The following is a 20,457-nucleotide window of genomic DNA, read 5'->3' as shown; positions in this document are numbered from 1 at the left end:
GAGATCATGTACTACTAAACTTGACAACTAATAGTTACAAGGATTATATAATTCACAGCTAATCTCTTTTCTACTTTATCATAATCGTCAAAATGGTTCCATTCAATGCCTACTTAAAAAGAAAACAGTACGCTCCATGTTGCTCCTTAAATATACATACTTTGAATTGTTCATCGTCCTAGTTTAATTAGTGCATATCTCAAGAGAATGTATAAATAGATATATCATGCAAGTAATGATTAGAAGAGATCGAAAGGGCGTCTTGTTTGAGCCATCCATACACTACAATCTAAGATGCTTGCAGAATTTCTTACAGTAACCAATGAATTCTAAAGCCGCCTTTTTCCATAAATGTTCCTTCCTGTTGTATCTAGACTATCTAGACTTTGTTTAAATGACTTAGTGTTGTACAATAAGAGTAATAAGAGAATTTCAAATCCTTTGGTGCGCGACAAAACAAAGAAATATTGTGTATAGTGGTAAACTCTACGTATAGTGGTCAACTCTACGTAATATATAGATTCTGCTATTAACATATATGGACCACTCGCGTATTAAAAAGTTAAGGTTCTCTCTCGCTTTCTCTCTATAAAAAGCTTTCGTTTCTTCACCATAACTCTTCACACTTTACTCTCTTACAAAATAATAGCCAAAAATATCTAAAAAATTAAACCCCATGTCTGAATGCGGCTGTTCTTCAGCAACTATGTTGAGAGTTTGTGTAGTATTAATATTAATATGTTTACATATGTGTTGTGCCTCTAGTGATTGTACAAGTCACGATGATCGTGACGCTGTGTCTAAAGATGAAGCAGAGAAAGCGACGAAGTTGAAGCTTGGTTCGATCGCTTTGCTTCTTGTGGCTGGAGGACTCGGCGTCAGTCTACCGTTGATCGGGAAAAAGATTCCGGCGTTACAGCCGGAAAACGATATCTTCTTTATGGTGAAAGCTTTTGCTGCTGGGGTGATCCTATGCACTGGTTTCGTCCATATACTACCAGACGCGTTCGAGAGATTGAGCTCACCTTGTCTTGAGGACACGACAGCTGGTAAGTTCCCGTTCGCCGGGTTCGTAGCGATGCTGTCGGCGATGGGGACTCTGATGATCGATACTTTTGCCACGGGGTATTACAAGAGGCAACATTTTAGCAATAACAGCGGGAGCAAGCAAGTGAACGTAGTAGAAGACGAAGAAGAGCATGCGGGTCATGTTCACGTACACACGCACGCGAGTCACGGACACGCACATGGCTCGACTGAGATGATCAGGAGACGCATAGTGTCACAAGTGCTTGAGATTGGCATAGTTGTACATTCGGTTATAATAGGAATATCACTTGGAGCTTCACAGAGCATAGACACCATAAAGCCACTCATGGCTGCTCTTTCGTTTCATCAGTTCTTTGAAGGTCTTGGCCTCGGTGGCTGCATCTCCCTTGTAAGTCTCTTCCACGAATCGTTACTTCCTATTACCCCCGGACGTGTGGTTTAGTTTAGACAAATCTTTTAGTGTCATAGGTAACTTACATTAGTTTAGGCGAACCGTGTCACAACAATCATCATCTTTTTCTTCATGATTAATAATTCAATTGATTGATAATAGCATACTGATGTTGTGTGTATGTATAGGCGGAGTTGAAGTCGAAATCAACGGTGATAATGGCAACATTTTTCTCGGTGACTGCACCAGTTGGGATAGGGATAGGGATGGGGATGTCGAGTGGTTTAGGATACAGGAAAGAGAGCAAAGAGGCAATAATGGTGGAAGGAATGTTGAACGCTGCATCTGCTGGGATTCTCATTTACATGTCACTCGTTGATCTTCTTGCTCCTGATTTTATGAATCCAAGATTGCAATCCAATCTCTGGCTTCACTTGGCCGCTTACCTCTCTCTCGTCCTCGGCGCTGCTTCCATGTCCCTCCTCGCCATCTGGGCCTGATTACTGAACTGTAGCTAACAAACAAAACAAACCAAATGCCGCTCTTTTTTGTCGAATCTGTAATGGTGTTTCTAATCTCGGAATCAAATACTATTCTATTTGAACGCAATGAGTGCTCTTGATTGATACAAACATATAGTTAAAAGGCAGAGAGAGTCCAGCTAATAAATCCATTTCGAGGGAGTGCTTTTTCCGAAGAGAAAAAGGTAATGAGCATGATAGGAAGCATCAATCATTCTATGTAATGAGCATCTTTTAACTGTAACATCTCTTACATACATTTCACATCAATAATAAGAAAATCATCACTTGCAGTTTTGAATCAGATTACAACCACGGATAAGTAGATTTACAAACGTAGATGATGCAGAGTCTTTGTTTACCGACCTCCAGGAATTCTGTTCCACGACAAGTAGGTAGGATCACCAAGTCGCCTGCACAAACCCAACACCACAACCAAATCAACATCTACCTACACTTTTTGCTGTTATCTTTGAATAATACATTTAAAAGGTCAAGGATAAGATACAAACCTGGGTTTCACAAGATACATGACGGTAAATGCAAGAGCCAGGACGAAACAAATTCCCCCAACTGTGAGGTAAGCAATGCCGAGGAAGTCGTTCTTTCCACCAAGCCAACTTGTTGTGGACAGGACAAGCTTCTTCTTCCCACTGAAACTGTATGTGTTGTAGTTGTTCTGCAGATTCACTTCTATGGTATCACCCTTATGCAAATCACTCTCTATCTTCCCGTATAATTTTCTAAACGTTGGCAAAGCTGCAGTCCTCATCCACACAATCAGATCCTCTTGCTCACTCAACTGAAAGATATAAGAGAGAAAGGGAGACCAAGTCAAGTGTTTTGCAAAGGATATGACCCTGTCTAAGACTGTACCATGTTATTAAAGGCTTACTGGTATATTTGGATTTAGTCTGGCACCACCGGTGATATTACCCTTCTGGAAGTTCTTTGGAAATACATTTTTCCCAAACTTGTGTTCCTTGTCACTCTTCCATGCGATTCCTTTCTTGTTAACAACTAAAGGCTGGTTCTTTCTTGATAGAGTGTATGTATCATTAAATAGACTCCAGGCAATTAGACCACATGGTACAATCGGCTGCCCACCAAAATCATCCTCAGGCTTGCATGCGTCTATTTGATTCTCATCTTTCACACTTCTCAATTGTGAATCACTTCGGCTTTTCACATACCTGTAACATCAAAGATGACAATGACAGAAAAATTTAAGGAATTCTCAAGTCAAACTTAAGAAATTTTTTCCTTGCACCCTGGCTACTTTGTGATGGCAATGCACCCGTTCACTCTACTTCTAGCACTGAACCCCCCATAAAAAATACAAAATATTACCTCAAAGATAGAAGTTCTCAACACATACCTGCGGTGATTCTGGTAGAAGTTCTCAAGCTGGTAATATACGTAGATAGGCTGCTTCATTTCCTTAGGCACCTAAAAAAATACCAAGGATTAAAAGAAAAAGAGTCAGTAAACAAAAACACTCAATGACTAATCAAATCTCCAAAGAACGAAACACTTGCATAGGGACAAACTCACAGTTAGTGTCCGATTACAAGATTTATTTGCAGCTCCTTGAATGTATGCAACCTTGTTAGCCCTATCAGACGGAGGTATGCATTCAGTATCATACCGATCAACAATCTCAACAACCTAGATCACAAGAGTTGAAACATGTGAGATAAAAGAACCCATATAGTGAAGACCTCAGCACAGCAAGTATTGGATCATCCTCACTTACATCTTGAGAAGCAAAAAGAGAAATAACTCCGAGTGGAATGAAGATGACACTAATGATCAAAAATGTCGAAATCACCTGCAGAACAAAAAGATAAATTCAATAGAGCGTTTCAAAGCAAAAAAAAAAAAAACACAGTAGACTGAAAAAAAAACATGAGTAGAATAAAGAGATTACAAGTAATAAAATCAAGAACCTAACTTACCCAACCAGGCGTAAGAATTGGCTTGCAAGCTGGAAGCTCCTGCTGTGTAAATTTTGAATCTGCAAAAATCAAATCATTAGTGAGCATAAATAATCACCCTTTTAGCTAGATAGTAGCATACTCGATTCCTAAGCTAAAAACTTCTAAATAAAAATCAACTCTTTTCAATGAAAAAAAGTAAGAACCCTAATAATATCATTCAACCCACTAGAGTCAAACCTAATAAAGACATAGAGAGAATACTGAATCGAATCGAATAGTCAAACAAGAATCGTGACGATGAGGGAAAAAAGAGATATACACTTGGGTCGTTTCGAATTTCTCCGGGCGGCGGAAGGATCTGCCGATCCGGCAGCAGCAGCGGCGCTAGAAGATGGTGTATTAGAAGACATCTATCTCTGTGTGTAGAGGAGGACGAAAATAGTGAATGGGAGAGAATGAAAAAAAAAAAAGAGAAAAATCAGAAGGAGGCTAGAAGAAGAAGAAGAAGAATGGTCGTTGTAGTCGTCAATGGCGGCTGGTAAGACTCATTTCCTCCGATCTAGAAGGAGAAGAAGAAGACGAGAGAAAACCCCAAATTTGAAGTTTCCTAGGATGGATCGTGGCAGTTGCCCAATTGGCAAACACGGTCCCTTTTTTCTTTTTTTTTATTTTTTTTATTTTTTTTTTTTTTTTTTTGTTTTCTTCTGCTTTGTTTTTTTTTTTAAGATATTTTAGCAGAAATGTGCTCAAAATACAACTGAACTAGGTAACAAGGCGGGATAAATTGATTTAAAGAAAATTATTATCCTAGAACCAATATCTGTTTGTGTCAAATATAATATATAACTTAAGTTTTTTATTTATTTATTCAAAGCTGCGTTATGTTTCACTCGTAAAATTTTTGAATGTATAAGAGGTTTTCTGGTAAAGAAAATATTGATAAAATGTTACTATTTATTACAACATATTTTTTGTGTGGTCTAAAAATCAAATTCATATTTTCTTATGTTTTATTTTATAATCATAACAATTTTGCATGTTTCTTATGTAACCATAACAACATAAACTAAATTACTTGGTAGTTTAATTATTCAATTTTATTATATGTTAGTAACAATCAGATTCTAAACTAAATTTTCTGAAGATAATCTAATTTATTGATTTAATATTTTTGATTCTATTAAAAATTTTTGAGTTAGTTGATTTGTTAATATTTTTTATAAATGACGAATTATTACCAAAAAAAAACCATTATGAAAAATTAATGAAATTCCAAAATCAACGTATTTGCGTAAGAATACATTTCACCTGTGAAATATGTGAATGTGGTAAAGAAAATATTTATAAAATGTTACAATTTATGGCAATATATATTTTGTGTGTTTTTAAAATAAAATTGATATTTATGGTTTGTCGAGTAACTATAACAATTTTGCATAATCTAATAATCACTCATTTTAAATATATTATGATTTTTTTTGGGTACTAAGTTTATTTATAATGATAAGGATTATTGTCTCATTCATTTTTAATAGCACATAAATGAATATACAATTAGAATGTATATTCCTATTCGGTTATCAATCTTCCCATTTTTTAATAAATAATTACACTAAATGTTGAGATTAATTACTTTAACTACTTAGATATAAATAAATAATCACACATCATGATATCCCCTAATTTGTTGTCATTTTTATATTTATTTATGAATATATATAAATCTATATTTATTGGGAATTAAGTTTTTTTTAATGAGTTAGAGATATTTCAGGGGTAATATACTTCTTTTTATAATCCATTTTAATAACTACTGAAAGCTTGTTATTTAAATTATTATGGTAATAATACTAACATATAACATTTCGTTTTTATATGATTATGTTAATAAGTTATATGTTTAATAAGTTATATGTTCTTTATTTTTATTAACTTTATATTAATTGATATGTTTTTATAGCATTTTTAGAATATTTTACTTATATTGATTTTAAGAAATCAATATTTATATTAATTTTAAGAAATCAATATAATTTTGACTTGTATATTTGTAAGTAAATTTTAGTTAAATTTTGCTTTACTATTAAATTTGTGTGAGAAATGATGATATATCTAATTATTATTCAGTTAATTGTTTTTAAAATAAATACAATGGCATAGAGCTGTAATTAATTAGAAAATTTTAGGGTATTTTGCTAAAAAGTGTCATGAGCTCTCTGGCGGCGACACATCAGCTTTTTCTCAAATATGCTTCTCTATTAATAGATAGGGGATATTACCAAATTAATGCATGGCCAATTATATATGATTTTTTTTGAGAAAAAAACAAAGAAAAATACCTAATCTGCTCTAATTGGGCCTTTTAATATATAATTTGGGCTTTAACTGTGTTGAAAAGGGCCTCGACGTATTGATCTTTAGCTGGATCAAATTCAAGTTGCGTATTATTGTTATTGGTTTGGTTTGGTCCGATACTTAACGGACTTGGTTGAGTTGAGTTGAGCATGAGTAAACTGAGTTGTGTCATATAATGAGTGGTGTGTGTGATTTGAAAGGGAATATATTCATCTCTGTGTAGAGGAATATAAGAAGAAGAATCCATAAAATAAAAAAGGAGACAAGAGGCTGCTTGAAAATTAAGCTAACAAAACAATTACTTTCCTTTCCTTTTTTTTTTCCTTTTCCAACCTGCATGATTCCTATTAACATACATATACTTAATTGATGAGCTAAAAGTTAAACATCAGCTTTGTTCCACTTGTCTTCTTTATTCAAAGTTACAAAGCACACGAATCTTTTCATCTAGATTAATTAAACAAATTTTAACTAAAACGAATAAGATGCCTTTGTTCCTTGGTTATTCCCATGCATGTGCATATATTTAAATGAAAAAAAAAAAAAAAAAACAATTTCCTATCGTATGTAATTGTAGTGTGTAAGGCCACATGCGTCAATACATCGGAAATAGAAGGAGTTAGACATGTAAACTTGGATTTGTTTTCGTATTTAGACATGTGTGGATGCAAAAAAAGCTTGCATGGGTTAAAACTTAACAACTTCAAAGCCTAAACCCCTACTGCGTTTATAGATATGTCTCCCTTTTTTATATTATATTAAAATTTTATTTATGTCAATGTCACTCCATAATTTATACTTATAATATGGAAGACGTCGTGTGTTCCTTTTTCATCTTTCATAAATACTAATATTCTCTTGTTGAATAAGCATCATCGATCGGCATTAATTTAGTTTTATTCCTTTAGTTAAATGATGCAGTCGAGGGAGGAGATGAGAGATGATTCATCATCAGGTCTCGTCCTCACTACTGACCCTAAGCCTCGCCTTCGCTGGACGGCAGAGCTTCATGAACGCTTCGTTGACGCCGTCACCCACCTTGGAGGCCCTGATAGTACGTTTTCATTATCATCATCATCATCATCATCATCATCATCATTTGTATCTCTATCAATATGTATAAACCCTAGCTAGAGCTATATTAATTGTGATATATATCAGCAGAGGCCACACCAAAAACTATAATGAGAGTGATGGGTGTGAAGGGTCTTACGCTTTATCATCTCAAGAGCCATCTCCAGGTCTCTACCCTCATATTCTTTTTCCTCAGTTTCCTCTTCATTCGTTTTTTCTTCTTCTTAGTCAGTTTCCTATCTAATCGTGGTGTTTAGGATTTTAAAAACATGTGTGTGTATTTTAACTACAGAAGTTCAGACTTGGGAAGCAGCCTCACAAGGAGCATAATCAAAATCACTCCATTAATATTAGGGATACTAATAGAGGTCCGTAATAATTCATCAGCCTTTTTTCTTTATTTATATGTGCACCAAGAATAATAATGATACCATATTGGTTAATTTGTGATTCAGTTATGAATATATGTTAATCTATACCATGCATGCAGCTTCCATGTTGGATCTTCGGAGAAATGCTGTATTTACGACTAGTCCGCTGATCATTGGTCGCAATATGAACGAGTATGTGCTTTGAATTCCAAATCCTAACTATATTCGAATATATATGTATCCAAAATCTAATGATATACAAATGGTAATTATGGATGGTGATGAAGGATGCAAATGGAAGTGCAAAGAAGGATAGAGGAAGAAGTAGAATTAGAGAGACAAGTGAATCAAAGGATAGAAGCACAGGGGAAATACATGGACAGCATGTTGGAGAAAGCATGTGAAACCCAAGAAGCAAGCCTCACCAAAGACTACTCTACTCTTTTCTTCGACCGCACCAATATTTGTAACAACACATCGGGCCTCCCAATCCCATGGTTCGAGGATCATTTTCCTTCCTCTTCCTCCATGGACTCTACGTTGATTCTCCCTGACATCAATTCCAGCTTCACCCTGCAAGATTCTCGGAGTTCCATCACTAAGGGCCGTACGGTTTGTCTCGGTTAGAGAGTACATATATAGATCTAGCTAAGCTATTTGACTCTTTCTACTCTAGTTTCTGATGCGCACTTGGTGTATAACTGCGCATTTACTCGTAATAACTTCTGCCAAACATGAAGTCTTCTCTATTCGCTTGATATAAAAATGTGCTGATTACATATGGTGAAGTAGGCTGCCTCATCATGAATATCATGATGCCTATGTTTTATTATGTGTTTAATCGCAAAATGCTTTAAAGATTATGGGGTGAGTGGTAAGTATACTAAAATTTAAAGGTTTTACCCTATCAACTTTAAAACTTTTTTATAGTCCTAAATACGATCCTAATTCTCCAAAAACCTAATTCTTCTTATTTGTTTTTGTTCTTTCGATGGTTTTGTTCTAAAGCTCATTATATCTGATTTTTTTTTTTTTTTTTTAAGTCACATCCATTTACATGCAAAACTTCTAAGGTCAAAATTTTTGTAAGAAAGTCTACATGCACAATTAAAACCGATCAAATCGTATTTCTTTCTACTAGTCACTTTTCTAGCCATCATCACCATCCGACGATACTTGGCCTTTTAACCACTCCAGTCATAATCTATCTCTCATATATCATAATTTCCTTGCAAGAAAATATCACTGCAAAAAAATAATGCTTGCAATTGCAGGGTTTTGTGAAAAGTTTGTCAGTTAATTTTCCAATTGCCCACATTCCGATGAATTCTTGCTAGTGTCCAATAATTGAAATTTGGGCCAAAAGCGTAAAACTAGAAAGTCTATTCTTATATTTTGAAGTGGTGAGATTGTCCTACGATTAAAGGTCAGTATATTGGAGGCTTCATAATTTAACTTGAAAATAAGATTGGAGTCTGTCGGTTGATGAGTCAATGCAAGTTTTTTGGGTCTCAAACGGTCAAAAATGGATGTTTTTTTAAAAAAGATTTGTAAGGACACTGGTACATAACTTAAAATAAGATTGGACGATGGAGTAATTATCTTGTATGTTTTCTCTCACACTTCACCAGCTTTCAGAAATCCAGATTTTTGCTATTATTCGCTCTTCTCACCTTTTTTCTAACAACAAATTAAAAAAGGTTAATGTAAATATCTTTCCCGTCCAAGATTTTTTTTTGTATATGTATCTCCTTTTTATTCTGATTTGTTTTTTTAATATAAATATAATTAAAAAAAATTACCAGCTGACAGAATATAAACTCCCCACTCTTTATAGTGTATTTGTAATGTTTGCCACGTTGATAAATGTAAATGAAACTAAACATTTGGTCGTAAATATAAGAAAAAGTCTTGAAACAAGAAAGATAACACCCAAAAAAAGAGCTATACGTATAAAAGAGCTTCTTTGCTACTACTTCTACAATTGTTAAATCACATACGTATCCATGATTACCCAATTATTGTAAGATTTAGAAAATGAATTGTGTTGCATTATTCTGACTTCATGATGTCAAATTAATACCAGAATGACCCAACTATTGCCTCTTTGTTCTATAATTTTAGATTTTTATAGATAATATATAAAGATTACCTAGTGGTCTATTCCATCAGTTTACCCATGGTTAGGGTTTATCAATAAAGCAAATATTTTATAAGAAGAAAAAAGGACTGAAAGAGAGGACTACGTAATATTGATGGAAAACCAAAACAAGTGTCAAGTTAAAATATTTGTAGCGTCATCTAGACAAAGATTTTTTTACATTATTCGGTAAATTAACAGCGACGGCTTTAAATTATTATGTTAATTAACCGCTTTCTCCCCACCCATTAATTAGTTTATTCTTACGTTTAACTTGACGGGTTCAAATAAACGTTGCGTTGTAGAACTATATCTACATTAAGCTTGACGCGTACGTGGCTTACTTAAGCGGAAAATGTTATTCGGAAGGTTTATGGAATGATTCAAGTTTCTAGTTGTTGAGATTAGGTCGGAATTTTTATGCATTCGTGATCCCTACTTTACCTCTAATTTTAACTAATTTGTTAGTAAATGAAAACGTATGTACGGGTAATATTATTATTTGTGATTCCCATAATATCCAAACTCACTGCAAAAGTTGGTGTTGCTTGCTTCCTCGATTATATCAACAAAAACTAACACACTTGCAAAGATAGTCTCACCTTATGACGATAAAACTACCCGGTTGGGACTAGTTATCTTATGTTTTTGTTCATATTGGTTTCCACGATACAGCCGATAGATCGAATCCTATAGTGGGTTGGGTTCGCCCTGGATCGAGATCAGAATACTTTTAATTATATCGATTTGCTATATGTTGCAATCATATAGACATAAATTTTAAATGAAAATACGTGATTTTTCCATAGTCTCCGAATATTATAGCTTGTGTTTAGACTAGAGTCATCTGTATATAAAAATGAAAAAAAAAAGTATTACGCTATGTCGAAGTTTATATGGTAAAAGAGTGGGAAAAAACTTAATCTAGTAACTAGCTAAATTTTTCAAATCAAAATATAAAATAAAAATAATTACGATCATCTAGTTGACGACTCTAGTACTGAATTTTAACCATACACATGTTATATAGGTTAATGAAGTGAAGGGGCAACGCTCGTGTAAGTGATCCTTTATTTTGTTATATAGCATTTATGCGTATTTATAAATTGTTTACAAAGAAGCGTGAAAGGTCTGAACCCCAACGAGTCATTCATCTAAAATAACGTAATATCATGATCCCATGACAATAACTTGTGTTTTATTCTAGTACTGTTTTCTTACCAATGTTCCGAAGTAATTTGAAGTCCAGTAGACAACAATTTAATGAGTGTCCGTTAAAGCATACTATATAAGATCATTAAAACCATTGCATTAAACTAAACTGATAATTACAGGAAGCAAGCATGCAAATGTATGGCAATAACGAGAATCACAAGTTAACTAGATACATAGATGATTTTGTTAAGGAAAGTGACGTGAACCACCATTGTCTCTAATCAGTCTTCCGTTTGAAGACACAGAGAAAAAAATAGAAACAACACAAGTTTGGTTAATCATATAGATTAATTATCCAAGGAAGAAATTAGTACTATTGTGGGTTAATGAATTAAATAATGAACCTGCTGGTTTATAAACACCAAGAGACTCTGTATATATAAAATAACGAAGATGAGAGAGAAATGGGAAATGAAAAGAGATGATATGGGACATCGATGCTGCGGGAAACACAAAGTGAAAAGAGGGCTCTGGTCTCCAGAGGAAGACGAGAAGCTTCTTCGTTATATCACCACTCATGGGCATCCTAGTTGGAGTTCCGTTCCAAAGCTAGCCGGTTTTGTATCTTCTATCTCTAATTCTTTTTACAATTTTTTTGTTCATTGTTTCAACATATCCCATTGAGAAATTCAAACTAATTCACAATGAGTGGGTTAGTCTATGTTCTTTATATAGTATGTGGGTTTCTTAACAGTATGTATGTGTGTAAATAGGGTTGCAAAGATGTGGGAAGAGTTGTAGATTAAGGTGGATAAACTATCTGAGGCCTGATCTGAAGAGAGGCTCGTTTAACGAAGAGGAAGAGCAAATCATAATCGATGTCCATCGAATTCTAGGTAACAAATGGGCTCAGATTGCAAAGCACTTACCTGGACGCACTGATAATGAAGTCAAGAACTTTTGGAACTCATGCATTAAGAAGAAACTTCTTTCCCAAGGCTTAGACCCTTCTACGCATAATCTTATGCCTTCACATAAAAGATCTTCTTCTTCCTCTTTTTCTAATAATAATATTTCCAAGTCAAGAAAGACTACATCCATCATGAAGAACCCTACTGATCTTGATCAAACAACAACTGCTTTTTCAATCACAAACATCAATCCTCCCACGACCACTAAACCAAACAGACTTAAATCTCCTGTTCTGACTTTAATCCCTTCCCAAACCATGATCCCTACCAACGATACCATGTCGAGTCTTTTGGAGGATGAGAATATGATTCCAAACTGGTCAAATGTTGATGAAATGGCGATCCACCACGAAGCTCCAATGTTGTCGGGTGATAAGTCAGTAGTAGGAGTTGATGATGATGATCTCAACATGGATGTTTTGTTTAGTACTCCTTCTTCTTCTGCTTTTGATCCTGATTTTGCTTCCATTTTCTCCTCTGCAATGTCTATCGATTTCAACCCCTTGGATGATCTTGGCTGGACCTTTTAGCTTAATTACACTACAATATTTTTCATTTTCTCAAGTGTATATATTATATATAAGTATATGAATAATTGCCACTTTCTCCTTTTCACTAGTTTTGAAAGGATGAGAATTTTTCCAAATCAGTGTATCATTTTTCTCCTCATTAATGTAAGAGTAGACTTTTGTTAGTTGTTACGTTATTTGCTTCTCAAACTTTCACGTAATTATATGTCCGGGAGCTTGTGATCGAGTGGTAGTGAGCGGGATTGGACGCTACAACATGTCAGGTTTGATTCTCCTGCTGCACGAAACTAAGTCACATTTTCCTGAACACCTTTACACGGATTGGACCTATCTAACATTCTATTTGAATATCCGGAAAGAAGGTCTATCCGTGGGCTGCACTTCCCCTAGAGATTAGTTTCGAACTCTCCGTAAGCCTGGAGATTTTAATTATTAATTAAGGGTTTTTTTGGCTTCAGTATCATCTTTTTATACTTGGGCCGCATTAAGTGGGCTAAGTATGTTGAAAAATATGGTGTTTAGATTCATACCAATAAACAAAGTAGCCCAATAGAGGCCCAATATATTCAATCAATAATGTTCTTACGTCGTTCGCCTATGATTGACGAGACTACGGCGATATATTAATTCCTTCCGTTGATTGGTATGGAAATAATAATGCTAGTTTTTAATGAAAAACTTCGTGGGAAGAGCAACGGCAAAGAGGGAACATGTTACATTCTTCTGATTAAATTGCGGACTTACACTTGTACATGAATATATGAACAGGTGTGTTGAAAATGTCGGTTATATTAATCAGAAGATTCACAAAACGGCAATCCAATTATTACGTTCCGACCCGCGTTAGAAAATATTGATTGAAATGAAACAAAACGGATGACGCAAACATAATAATCTCATGTATATTGAAATGAATATGATTGACGACTGACGAGCAACACGAAGACGACACCGAGGCACAGTCGATCGAGAATAAAGGATATGTATTAAATTATAGTATTGGTAATAATGGATAAATAGGATAAGTGGAACCACATGGTCTGTCTCTTACCTTATCTCCTTCATCGTAAACACTTTGATTACTTAGGTTTTGGTCCTTTTTTAAAAAAGATTCATCCCAATTTCTCTAAAAATTGCATTCCGCTAAAAAAAAAACAAATTGTGCATGAAGAGAAAAATTATGTATGACAAAAGCAAAAGATGCGAGAAAGTTAGACGATCCAGTGAACATACAATTGAACAAAACAAAAACACTTTAATTATAATAGTTGTTGACTAATATTGTTATTCTTGTAAATTAAACTGCTTTTGTAAATATGATTTTAATGAGTGTGTGTGTGACAAACAAAATATAGGACAACAACCGAAAATATAAAATATCAGAAGATATAGGAAAAGCAGCCTAAAATAATACAAGAAAGAATATGGAAGTACCAAAAGAAAAGTAAACACAAATAGTTAGGGGAAGACTTAAAAAGGTCACATGGGATGATTTGGTGGCATCTTTGCATCAAATCCTGCACATGCTCTGCCTCTCTTCTCTTTTCTATATTCTTCTCTTCTTTTTTTGTTATTACTTGTTGAACTAATCCAATAATATCCACACGGTTTTAGTTTTAGAATAATGTTCACTTTGTAATTAAGAATGTTTACATATCGCCCTTACACATCACTACTTTTCAACTTTCTCTGCCTCTCACAATTATATATATACGTACACAATCACTTCTCTTCTCTACTTCATCACCATCAATTGTTATCTCAACCATTCTCTCTCTTCCTCTTTACTAATACAGCTTCCATCATCCATCACCATTATATCTTAAGAATTGATATAAGAGAATATGAGCAATACGGAGGCAATCAGTTTGGCCAAAAGAGGAATGTTGCCGCCAAGTAATTGCAATCGTCTAATGGACCGCTCTGAGTCCCTCAAGAGGGACAGTGTGATGAGCAATAATGGTGCAGCCAAAACGAGAGGAAGCTTAGAGCGCAAGAAATCAAAGAGTTTTACGGAAGGAGAGAGCTATTCTTCCTGGCTCATAACGGAGGCTCCTGGAAGTATAGCCGCCGTGAGGAGGGAGCAAGTGGCGGCACAACAAGCCCTAAGGAAACTAAAGATTGCTCATTACGGCAGATCCAAATCAACCATTAATTTCACTTCTTCTAAAGTTGTCCCTCTTCTTAACCCTAACCCTAACCCTCATCCTCAGAGGTGCAGCTTCCTCACCCCCACTTCTGGTATAAATCCATTTATCTCTTTGTTACTATTTTTTTGTGTGTTCTCTCTTCAACTCTAATTTTACTAAGTTTCAATCCAAAATCAGTTACTCAAAAATCAATTGGTAATAATGTTTAAATTAGCTCATGACTCATATATATAGGATTATTATACTTTTGAAGTTGTTTTTCGGTTTAACTTTAGTATAGGTTCATCTTGATTTATATTTATACATATAGTTTTTAACAAATTCTTTTGGTTATCTTCAGATCCTATTTACGTGGCCTACCATGATGAAGAATGGGGAGTTCCAGTTCATGATGACAAGTGCGTACATAACACTTCTTTCCATATATATAAAAAGGCTAATTGATATTTCATTTAATTCTCGTCAAATGGTAAATTAAATATCTTTAATTCTTTATTTCAGGATGTTGTTCGAACTGCTGACCCTCAGCGGGGCACAAGTAGGCTCCGACTGGACTTCAACCTTAAGAAAACGCCATGACTACAGGAAGGCGTTTATGGAGTTTGAGGCGGAAGCGGTTGCCAAACTCACCGAGAAAGAGATGAGTGCAATAAGCATCGAATACAAAATAGAGATGAGCAAAGTGAGAGGTGTTGTGGAGAACGCTACAAAGATCGTAGAGATCAAGAAAGCGTTCGGGTCACTAGGGAAATACCTTTGGGGATTTGTGAACCACAAGCCCATCTCCACGAACTACAAGATTGGACACAAGATTCCGGTCAAGACATCGAAATCGGAGAGCATCAGCAAAGACATGGTTCGTCGAGGCTTCCGGTTTGTTGGTCCAACTGTGGTTCACTCATTCATGCAAGCCGCTGGTCTTACTAACGACCACTTGCTCACTTGCTGTCGCCACATTCCTTGCAATATCCTCGCAAACAATCCCTAATTATTTAAATTTTAGTTTAATTGAAAGTGTTGTTTTTATTTAACTTTCGAGTGCAAAATATAGGTGTAGGAAAAAAGATGTGGGTTTTTTTTTTTCTTCTAATTTGGCTATGTAAGATAAGCCTCGTTTGATTATTTTCTGTTGTGTGAGGTTTTTCAAAATCACATGTATAAGGTTTTTTTTGATGTATGTGTGGTGTGACCAATTGAATTAGTAATTGATTTTCATTGGATTTATCTATTGTTCAAAAGTTCTATAACGTCAATGTTAGACGTTCGAGAATGGTCTAACGCCTATCAAATTGATCTGAGATAAAGCAAAAATCGATCGGTAGTTTGTTAATTGTATCCTTATATGTTTAATTGGTGTAAAACTGTATACATAATGATGTTATATAACGTTTCAGGATATTGGTGAAAAGGATTAAAACATAATTAATCGAACATCTAAGACCAAAAGCCATTTAACTTTTCCACTAATCAATTTTAAACATATTAGACCAAAATTTAACTTGCCAGATGATTTTGGCCGCCTAAACGACCGGATGGAAAAATTGAGCATCTTCTTGGTTCCCATACGTATTATTATCATCATTTGATGGTCTATGATATTTTATTTACATTTGTACTATTGAAATAAGAGTAAGTAGTGATTGATTCTCGTAGAAGCAAATGTCATGATGATGCAGCATGTGATGCTTCTCTGTCACCAATAATGATTGGATCATTTTAGTGGATGCCATGATGGGATTGGTCATTGGGTATGTGACTATGTGTTTCCCCCCATCCCCCAAATTTAACTTATTTTCTACAATCTAAATTCCCACTCTTTTATAGTTTTATTCATTTCACAAGTTCCAACAACAACGCTCCTTCTTCACTCTATGTTTATTCAATCTATATTTTCCTTTTAGTAGGTTTTAATTTTTGGTGTGTTGAAGATGACGTGATCTTTAAGCAAGGACGGGTTACTTTTGGGTACAAAACAGAGTACTCTACAAGCGTTTACTAATGTTCCATGGGTTCCATAAGTGACAGAGTGGAAAAATGAAAAGAGAAATATGCTCTGTGAGGAGAGCGCATGAGATAATACAACGATGCATAAGATTCCTATTGTCAGAAACAGCCTTGTCTTGTCAGAGTGCAAAACTTATTAGGAATGGGCTTCTGAGCCCAATCTATATTACAATTAAACCCATTTTATCTGCTCTGGGTACATCCCTTTTAACGGTATAAGTATACCTTATCTTCTAAAGGCCCAATGATGACGAATTTTGTAAAGGATGATGAAATCTAATCTAAATGATTTACAAGAAGATCAAGATGAACAAAAGTGCCAAATATTGCAATTTTTACAACAAACATGTTTTTATTACATTCACTAACAAAACAATATAGTATATTCCAATTAATCAAAGTATAATTAACACGAGAGAGATGGACAAGACAGCTAAATGCAAGAAGAGGGAGCAAAAGACAAAGTTGAGGCCTTAAGATCAAACTCCCACAAATAATTCTGCTGCATTATATTCCCAACCACATTAGTCGCCGGCGTTCCCGCCGACATAAACCCTAAACACTTGACTCCAGGCGCAGCATCTACTAGGTAGCTTTTACGATGCGGCTCAAAACGTGCACCATCCCTCATATGAAACGTCAGTTGCGGTAGCTTGCTCTCGTTGAACCCGGCCTTGGAACTAAAACAATACTCAATCGGTACTCCTTCTGGTTTGACTCTTTTCAACTCAACAAGGTAACGTGCAAGCCCTGTAACCACCGGTTTATATGCGGCTTCGGACAATAACGTGAGGCTAGTTCCTGAGTCCAAGATGGTCCCACCACCGGCTGTTGCGTCCCATACTTGCACGGGGATATTGAGCATATCGTCTCCTAGGGAGATTCCTATGACGTTGATCGCGTAGAAGGGTGGAATGACACTAAGATCAAGCGGGGTGGTTCGTCCGGGGGCGTTTTTGGTGGCAGAGGAGGAAGAGCCAAAGATGAGATAATTAGAGACGTTTTTGTGTGAGAGATGATCAACGAGGCAGTAAGAGAATTTGGCACCGAAGAGACTAGTGGCTGTGGAAGTGAAGGAGAAATCACTATAGGCTAAACCAAGAACCCCATCAGCTCCGGTAAAGCTCTGTCCACTAAAGGAGCTACTGCAACCGATGAGGAGACCGTGGAGTCTAGCCTTACGACCATTAGTTAGACCAACTGTGATTGTCTCTTTTGCGAATACGCCTTGTGCCGACCCTTCCGCATATCTATTCCAAAACCCATCAATTTAATGTTAAATACAAAATGCAGAAACTCAGATCATTAACAATTTTTGCATTAGGTTAACTGTCGTAAGAGAGGTTTGAAAATTTATGTATGCACAAACGTCAAACCTAACTCACAAGTCACAATAAGTGACATTTATGTATAGTGCTGAATTGTAGCTCAACTCACATTTTAATTTCACCCTCCCTTACATACACTTGCATCTAATCTATGCCACCCCCAAGAGTTCTCTAAATATACATATGCGATGAGAAGAGACAATGATATTGTGACAAGAGATAAAAGAGAGAGAGAGAGAGAGAGAGAGGTCCATGTTCCCCTCTTCTCTCTCATTGATTGACCACCAAACTTTTTCTCTCTAAAATATCTTGTCTGAAACACAAACAATTCCTTAAACAGCTATTTGTTCCTCCATTAAAATGTCTGTAAATTCCACCATCACCATCACTACAAATTCCAATAATCAAACCAACCTAATCACATTTGTCTCTGTATTTAAATAATGCAAAAACGCCATTACGAAATTGAGAAAAGTGTGTTACCTGTAATCGTAGGAGCAAGGAGTTGAAGGAGTGGGACAAGTAGAGAGTGAGAAAAGATTCATCAAATCAACTTTACAAGTCTGAGTAGAGCATCCAACTGTTCTAAAACTCTTAGACTCTTCAGCTCTAAACAATCTACGGTTCTCAGCTTTACCTTTGCCTCTCCCACGGTACCTACAATTCACCCAAGTGAGCTCGCTCCCTGTATCAACCACCACTCTGAACGTCTTAGCCGGAGTACCGACCCTAATCTCCGTGAAGTACTGCGCCGTTCTGTAATCAATCCCTGATCCCAGAGGCATTTTAACTCCTCCTTTGTACATACGCTTCCGAGATATCAAACTATGACGCTTATGGTCGGCGCCGGTAATGTCCTCAATGCGGCTGAGAGGATTAGGCCAGAGAGTGTCTCGGTGCGCTAATTCGAACCGCACCGACGTGTCTTTAGTGGAATCTGCGGCGGCGATAAGGAGGAGCATCGTCGTGGTGATGAGACAGGAGAGCACTAGGCTCTTCTTGTTTCTCTGCATTTTTTTTCTTTTCGTCTTCTTGTTTTTGCCCCTTTTGGGTTCTGTTTCCAAAACAGAGTATTTATATACATTGATGAAACGCTTCTCTCTCTTCCTTTTTATTTATTTTATAATTATCAGTTACTAGTTACTGTAAAAAGGGGTTACTAGTTTGGGATTAGTTTTAAATACTTTCAATGTTTGGAAGTAGATAAGATTTTATTAACTTATCTAAAAGTTAGTTTTATTAGTTTATTATTTGTAAAAAATCATTATTGGAGAAGTGATTTCTAAACTCATATAGAAATGTAAATAATGGAATTCAAAACATATCAAATTTGAAATAACATGTTTTATCCTTGGATTTGAATGTTTCTGTTTTACACTTTCAAATCTATTTAAAACATAATGTGGATTTTGAAATCCAAACACAAATCGTTAAATGAATAACATAGAAATTTAACAAGTGTTTGTAAATCATATAACCAATAATAACACATAATTTTGATAAGTATTTTAAAATCAATGATTGAATAACAAATGATTTTTGTTTGGATTTTCAAATCCATTAAAATCATAGAACCAATAACCTCACCTTAAAATTTTAAAATCTTAACAAATTTAGATCCTAGGATTTAGACTCTTATAAAGTCATAAAAATTTTGTGTTATTCAATTAAAACAAAATAATATAGGATTGTTAATGAATTTAATTATATTGTTATTGGTTCATGATTTTATATATTTTCTTTACAAAATAGAGTCATGGAAAGTATCACAAAAATACAGGTATTATTTGGAGTTTTTTACAAGATTTTAGAAAGCTAATCAACAAAACTATAAAATACTCTCTAACAATTCTTAAAAATCTTTCAATTATTCATTTTTTATGATAAATTAGAATCTAATAACATCCCCTTATCATTTTTTATAATTTTATTGAAGTATTTAAAATTTTTTATAAATTATAATTCAGTAACACCCATAAGATAACTTAAGGGCTTTAAATACTAGTAACCATTTAGGACAAAATTAGCGTTTACTTAAAGACGAAACGGGACATGTCCACGTTTGTATTTCCCACGTATCAGCTTTATGGTGATTTGTTCATAAACGCCTAGACAGAACAGTATTAAAACCAAAACACTTCTTATATTTGTTTTATTAATCTAAATACTATTCAAAAATAATAAAATGGACTAGTATTAGTCTATTAGATATTCAACGCGTAAATGTTTAGATAACATAGTTTCACAGTTTTTTCTTCGTGGTCTTTTTAATTACTTCATTCAACAAGAAAACAAAAGTAAACCTTTTGAAATGTAGCTAAATGGTCAGCAATGACAGATATTGTGAGATCTATTCTCAAATTATTGAGTTTCTCACTTATTTTTTTGACGATTAATGTTTACTATGTTGGATCCTCTCCAATAAATTTTTGGTACAATTCGAAACTAAAGTTTCATTTACACAATGTTCTTTATTA

The 20,457-nt window shown here is 34.9% G+C and overlaps 6 protein-coding genes across 6 annotated transcripts; 4 read left to right on the top strand and 2 right to left on the bottom strand.

Moving 5' to 3' along the window:
• The first annotated feature begins 545 nt into the window (after window positions 1-545).
• Window positions 546-2,050, top strand: LOC104765043 (zinc transporter 1). Its single transcript, XM_010488699.3, has 2 exons — window positions 546-1,438; window positions 1,630-2,050. Exons 1-2 carry the CDS (start codon window positions 677-679, stop codon window positions 1,939-1,941), a joined length of 1,074 nt encoding a protein of 357 aa, XP_010487001.1. The 5' UTR covers window positions 546-676; the 3' UTR covers window positions 1,942-2,050.
• A 107-nt stretch (window positions 2,051-2,157) lies between these two features.
• Window positions 2,158-4,657, bottom strand: LOC104765042 (ALA-interacting subunit 1). The gene is made up of 8 exons (XM_010488698.2): window positions 4,222-4,657; window positions 3,921-3,979; window positions 3,719-3,793; window positions 3,517-3,630; window positions 3,341-3,411; window positions 2,858-3,155; window positions 2,475-2,764; window positions 2,158-2,375 (listed from the first exon to the last, which is right to left on the bottom strand). Exons 1-8 carry the CDS (start codon window positions 4,310-4,312, stop codon window positions 2,321-2,323), a joined length of 1,053 nt encoding a protein of 350 aa, XP_010487000.2. The 5' UTR covers window positions 4,313-4,657; the 3' UTR covers window positions 2,158-2,320.
• Window positions 4,658-6,809: 2,152 nt separating this feature from the next.
• LOC104765041 (myb family transcription factor PHL12) lies at window positions 6,810-8,483 on the top strand. Its single transcript, XM_010488697.3, has 5 exons — window positions 6,810-7,311; window positions 7,422-7,498; window positions 7,624-7,699; window positions 7,822-7,894; window positions 7,990-8,483. Exons 1-5 carry the CDS (start codon window positions 7,170-7,172, stop codon window positions 8,327-8,329), a joined length of 708 nt encoding a protein of 235 aa, XP_010486999.1. The 5' UTR covers window positions 6,810-7,169; the 3' UTR covers window positions 8,330-8,483.
• A 2,923-nt stretch (window positions 8,484-11,406) lies between these two features.
• On the top strand, window positions 11,407-12,662 carry LOC104765040 (uncharacterized). Its single transcript, XM_010488695.3, has 2 exons — window positions 11,407-11,613; window positions 11,771-12,662. Exons 1-2 carry the CDS (start codon window positions 11,451-11,453, stop codon window positions 12,496-12,498), a joined length of 891 nt encoding a protein of 296 aa, XP_010486997.1. The 5' UTR covers window positions 11,407-11,450; the 3' UTR covers window positions 12,499-12,662.
• Window positions 12,663-14,005: 1,343 nt separating this feature from the next.
• LOC104765039 (uncharacterized) lies at window positions 14,006-15,870 on the top strand. Its single transcript, XM_010488694.3, has 3 exons — window positions 14,006-14,739; window positions 14,989-15,046; window positions 15,150-15,870. Exons 1-3 carry the CDS (start codon window positions 14,343-14,345, stop codon window positions 15,634-15,636), a joined length of 942 nt encoding a protein of 313 aa, XP_010486996.1. The 5' UTR covers window positions 14,006-14,342; the 3' UTR covers window positions 15,637-15,870.
• Window positions 15,871-16,984: 1,114 nt separating this feature from the next.
• LOC104765038 (aspartic proteinase NANA, chloroplast-like) lies at window positions 16,985-19,040 on the bottom strand. The gene is made up of 2 exons (XM_087501636.1): window positions 18,464-19,040; window positions 16,985-17,902 (listed from the first exon to the last, which is right to left on the bottom strand). The coding sequence occupies exons 1-2, from the start codon at window positions 18,991-18,993 to the stop codon at window positions 17,086-17,088; spliced, it is 1,347 nt and encodes a 448-aa protein (XP_087357762.1). The 5' UTR covers window positions 18,994-19,040; the 3' UTR covers window positions 16,985-17,085.
• Window positions 19,041-20,457: the final 1,417 nt, after the last annotated feature.

This window comes from Camelina sativa, chromosome 19 (genome assembly GCF_030686135.1).
Source record: "Camelina sativa cultivar CO46 ecotype springtype chromosome 19, ASM3068613v1".
Taxonomy (NCBI): domain Eukaryota; kingdom Viridiplantae; phylum Streptophyta; class Magnoliopsida; order Brassicales; family Brassicaceae; genus Camelina; species Camelina sativa.
Note: the sequence above shows the minus strand (reverse complement) of the source record. Positions and strands in the feature narration are given on the sequence as shown.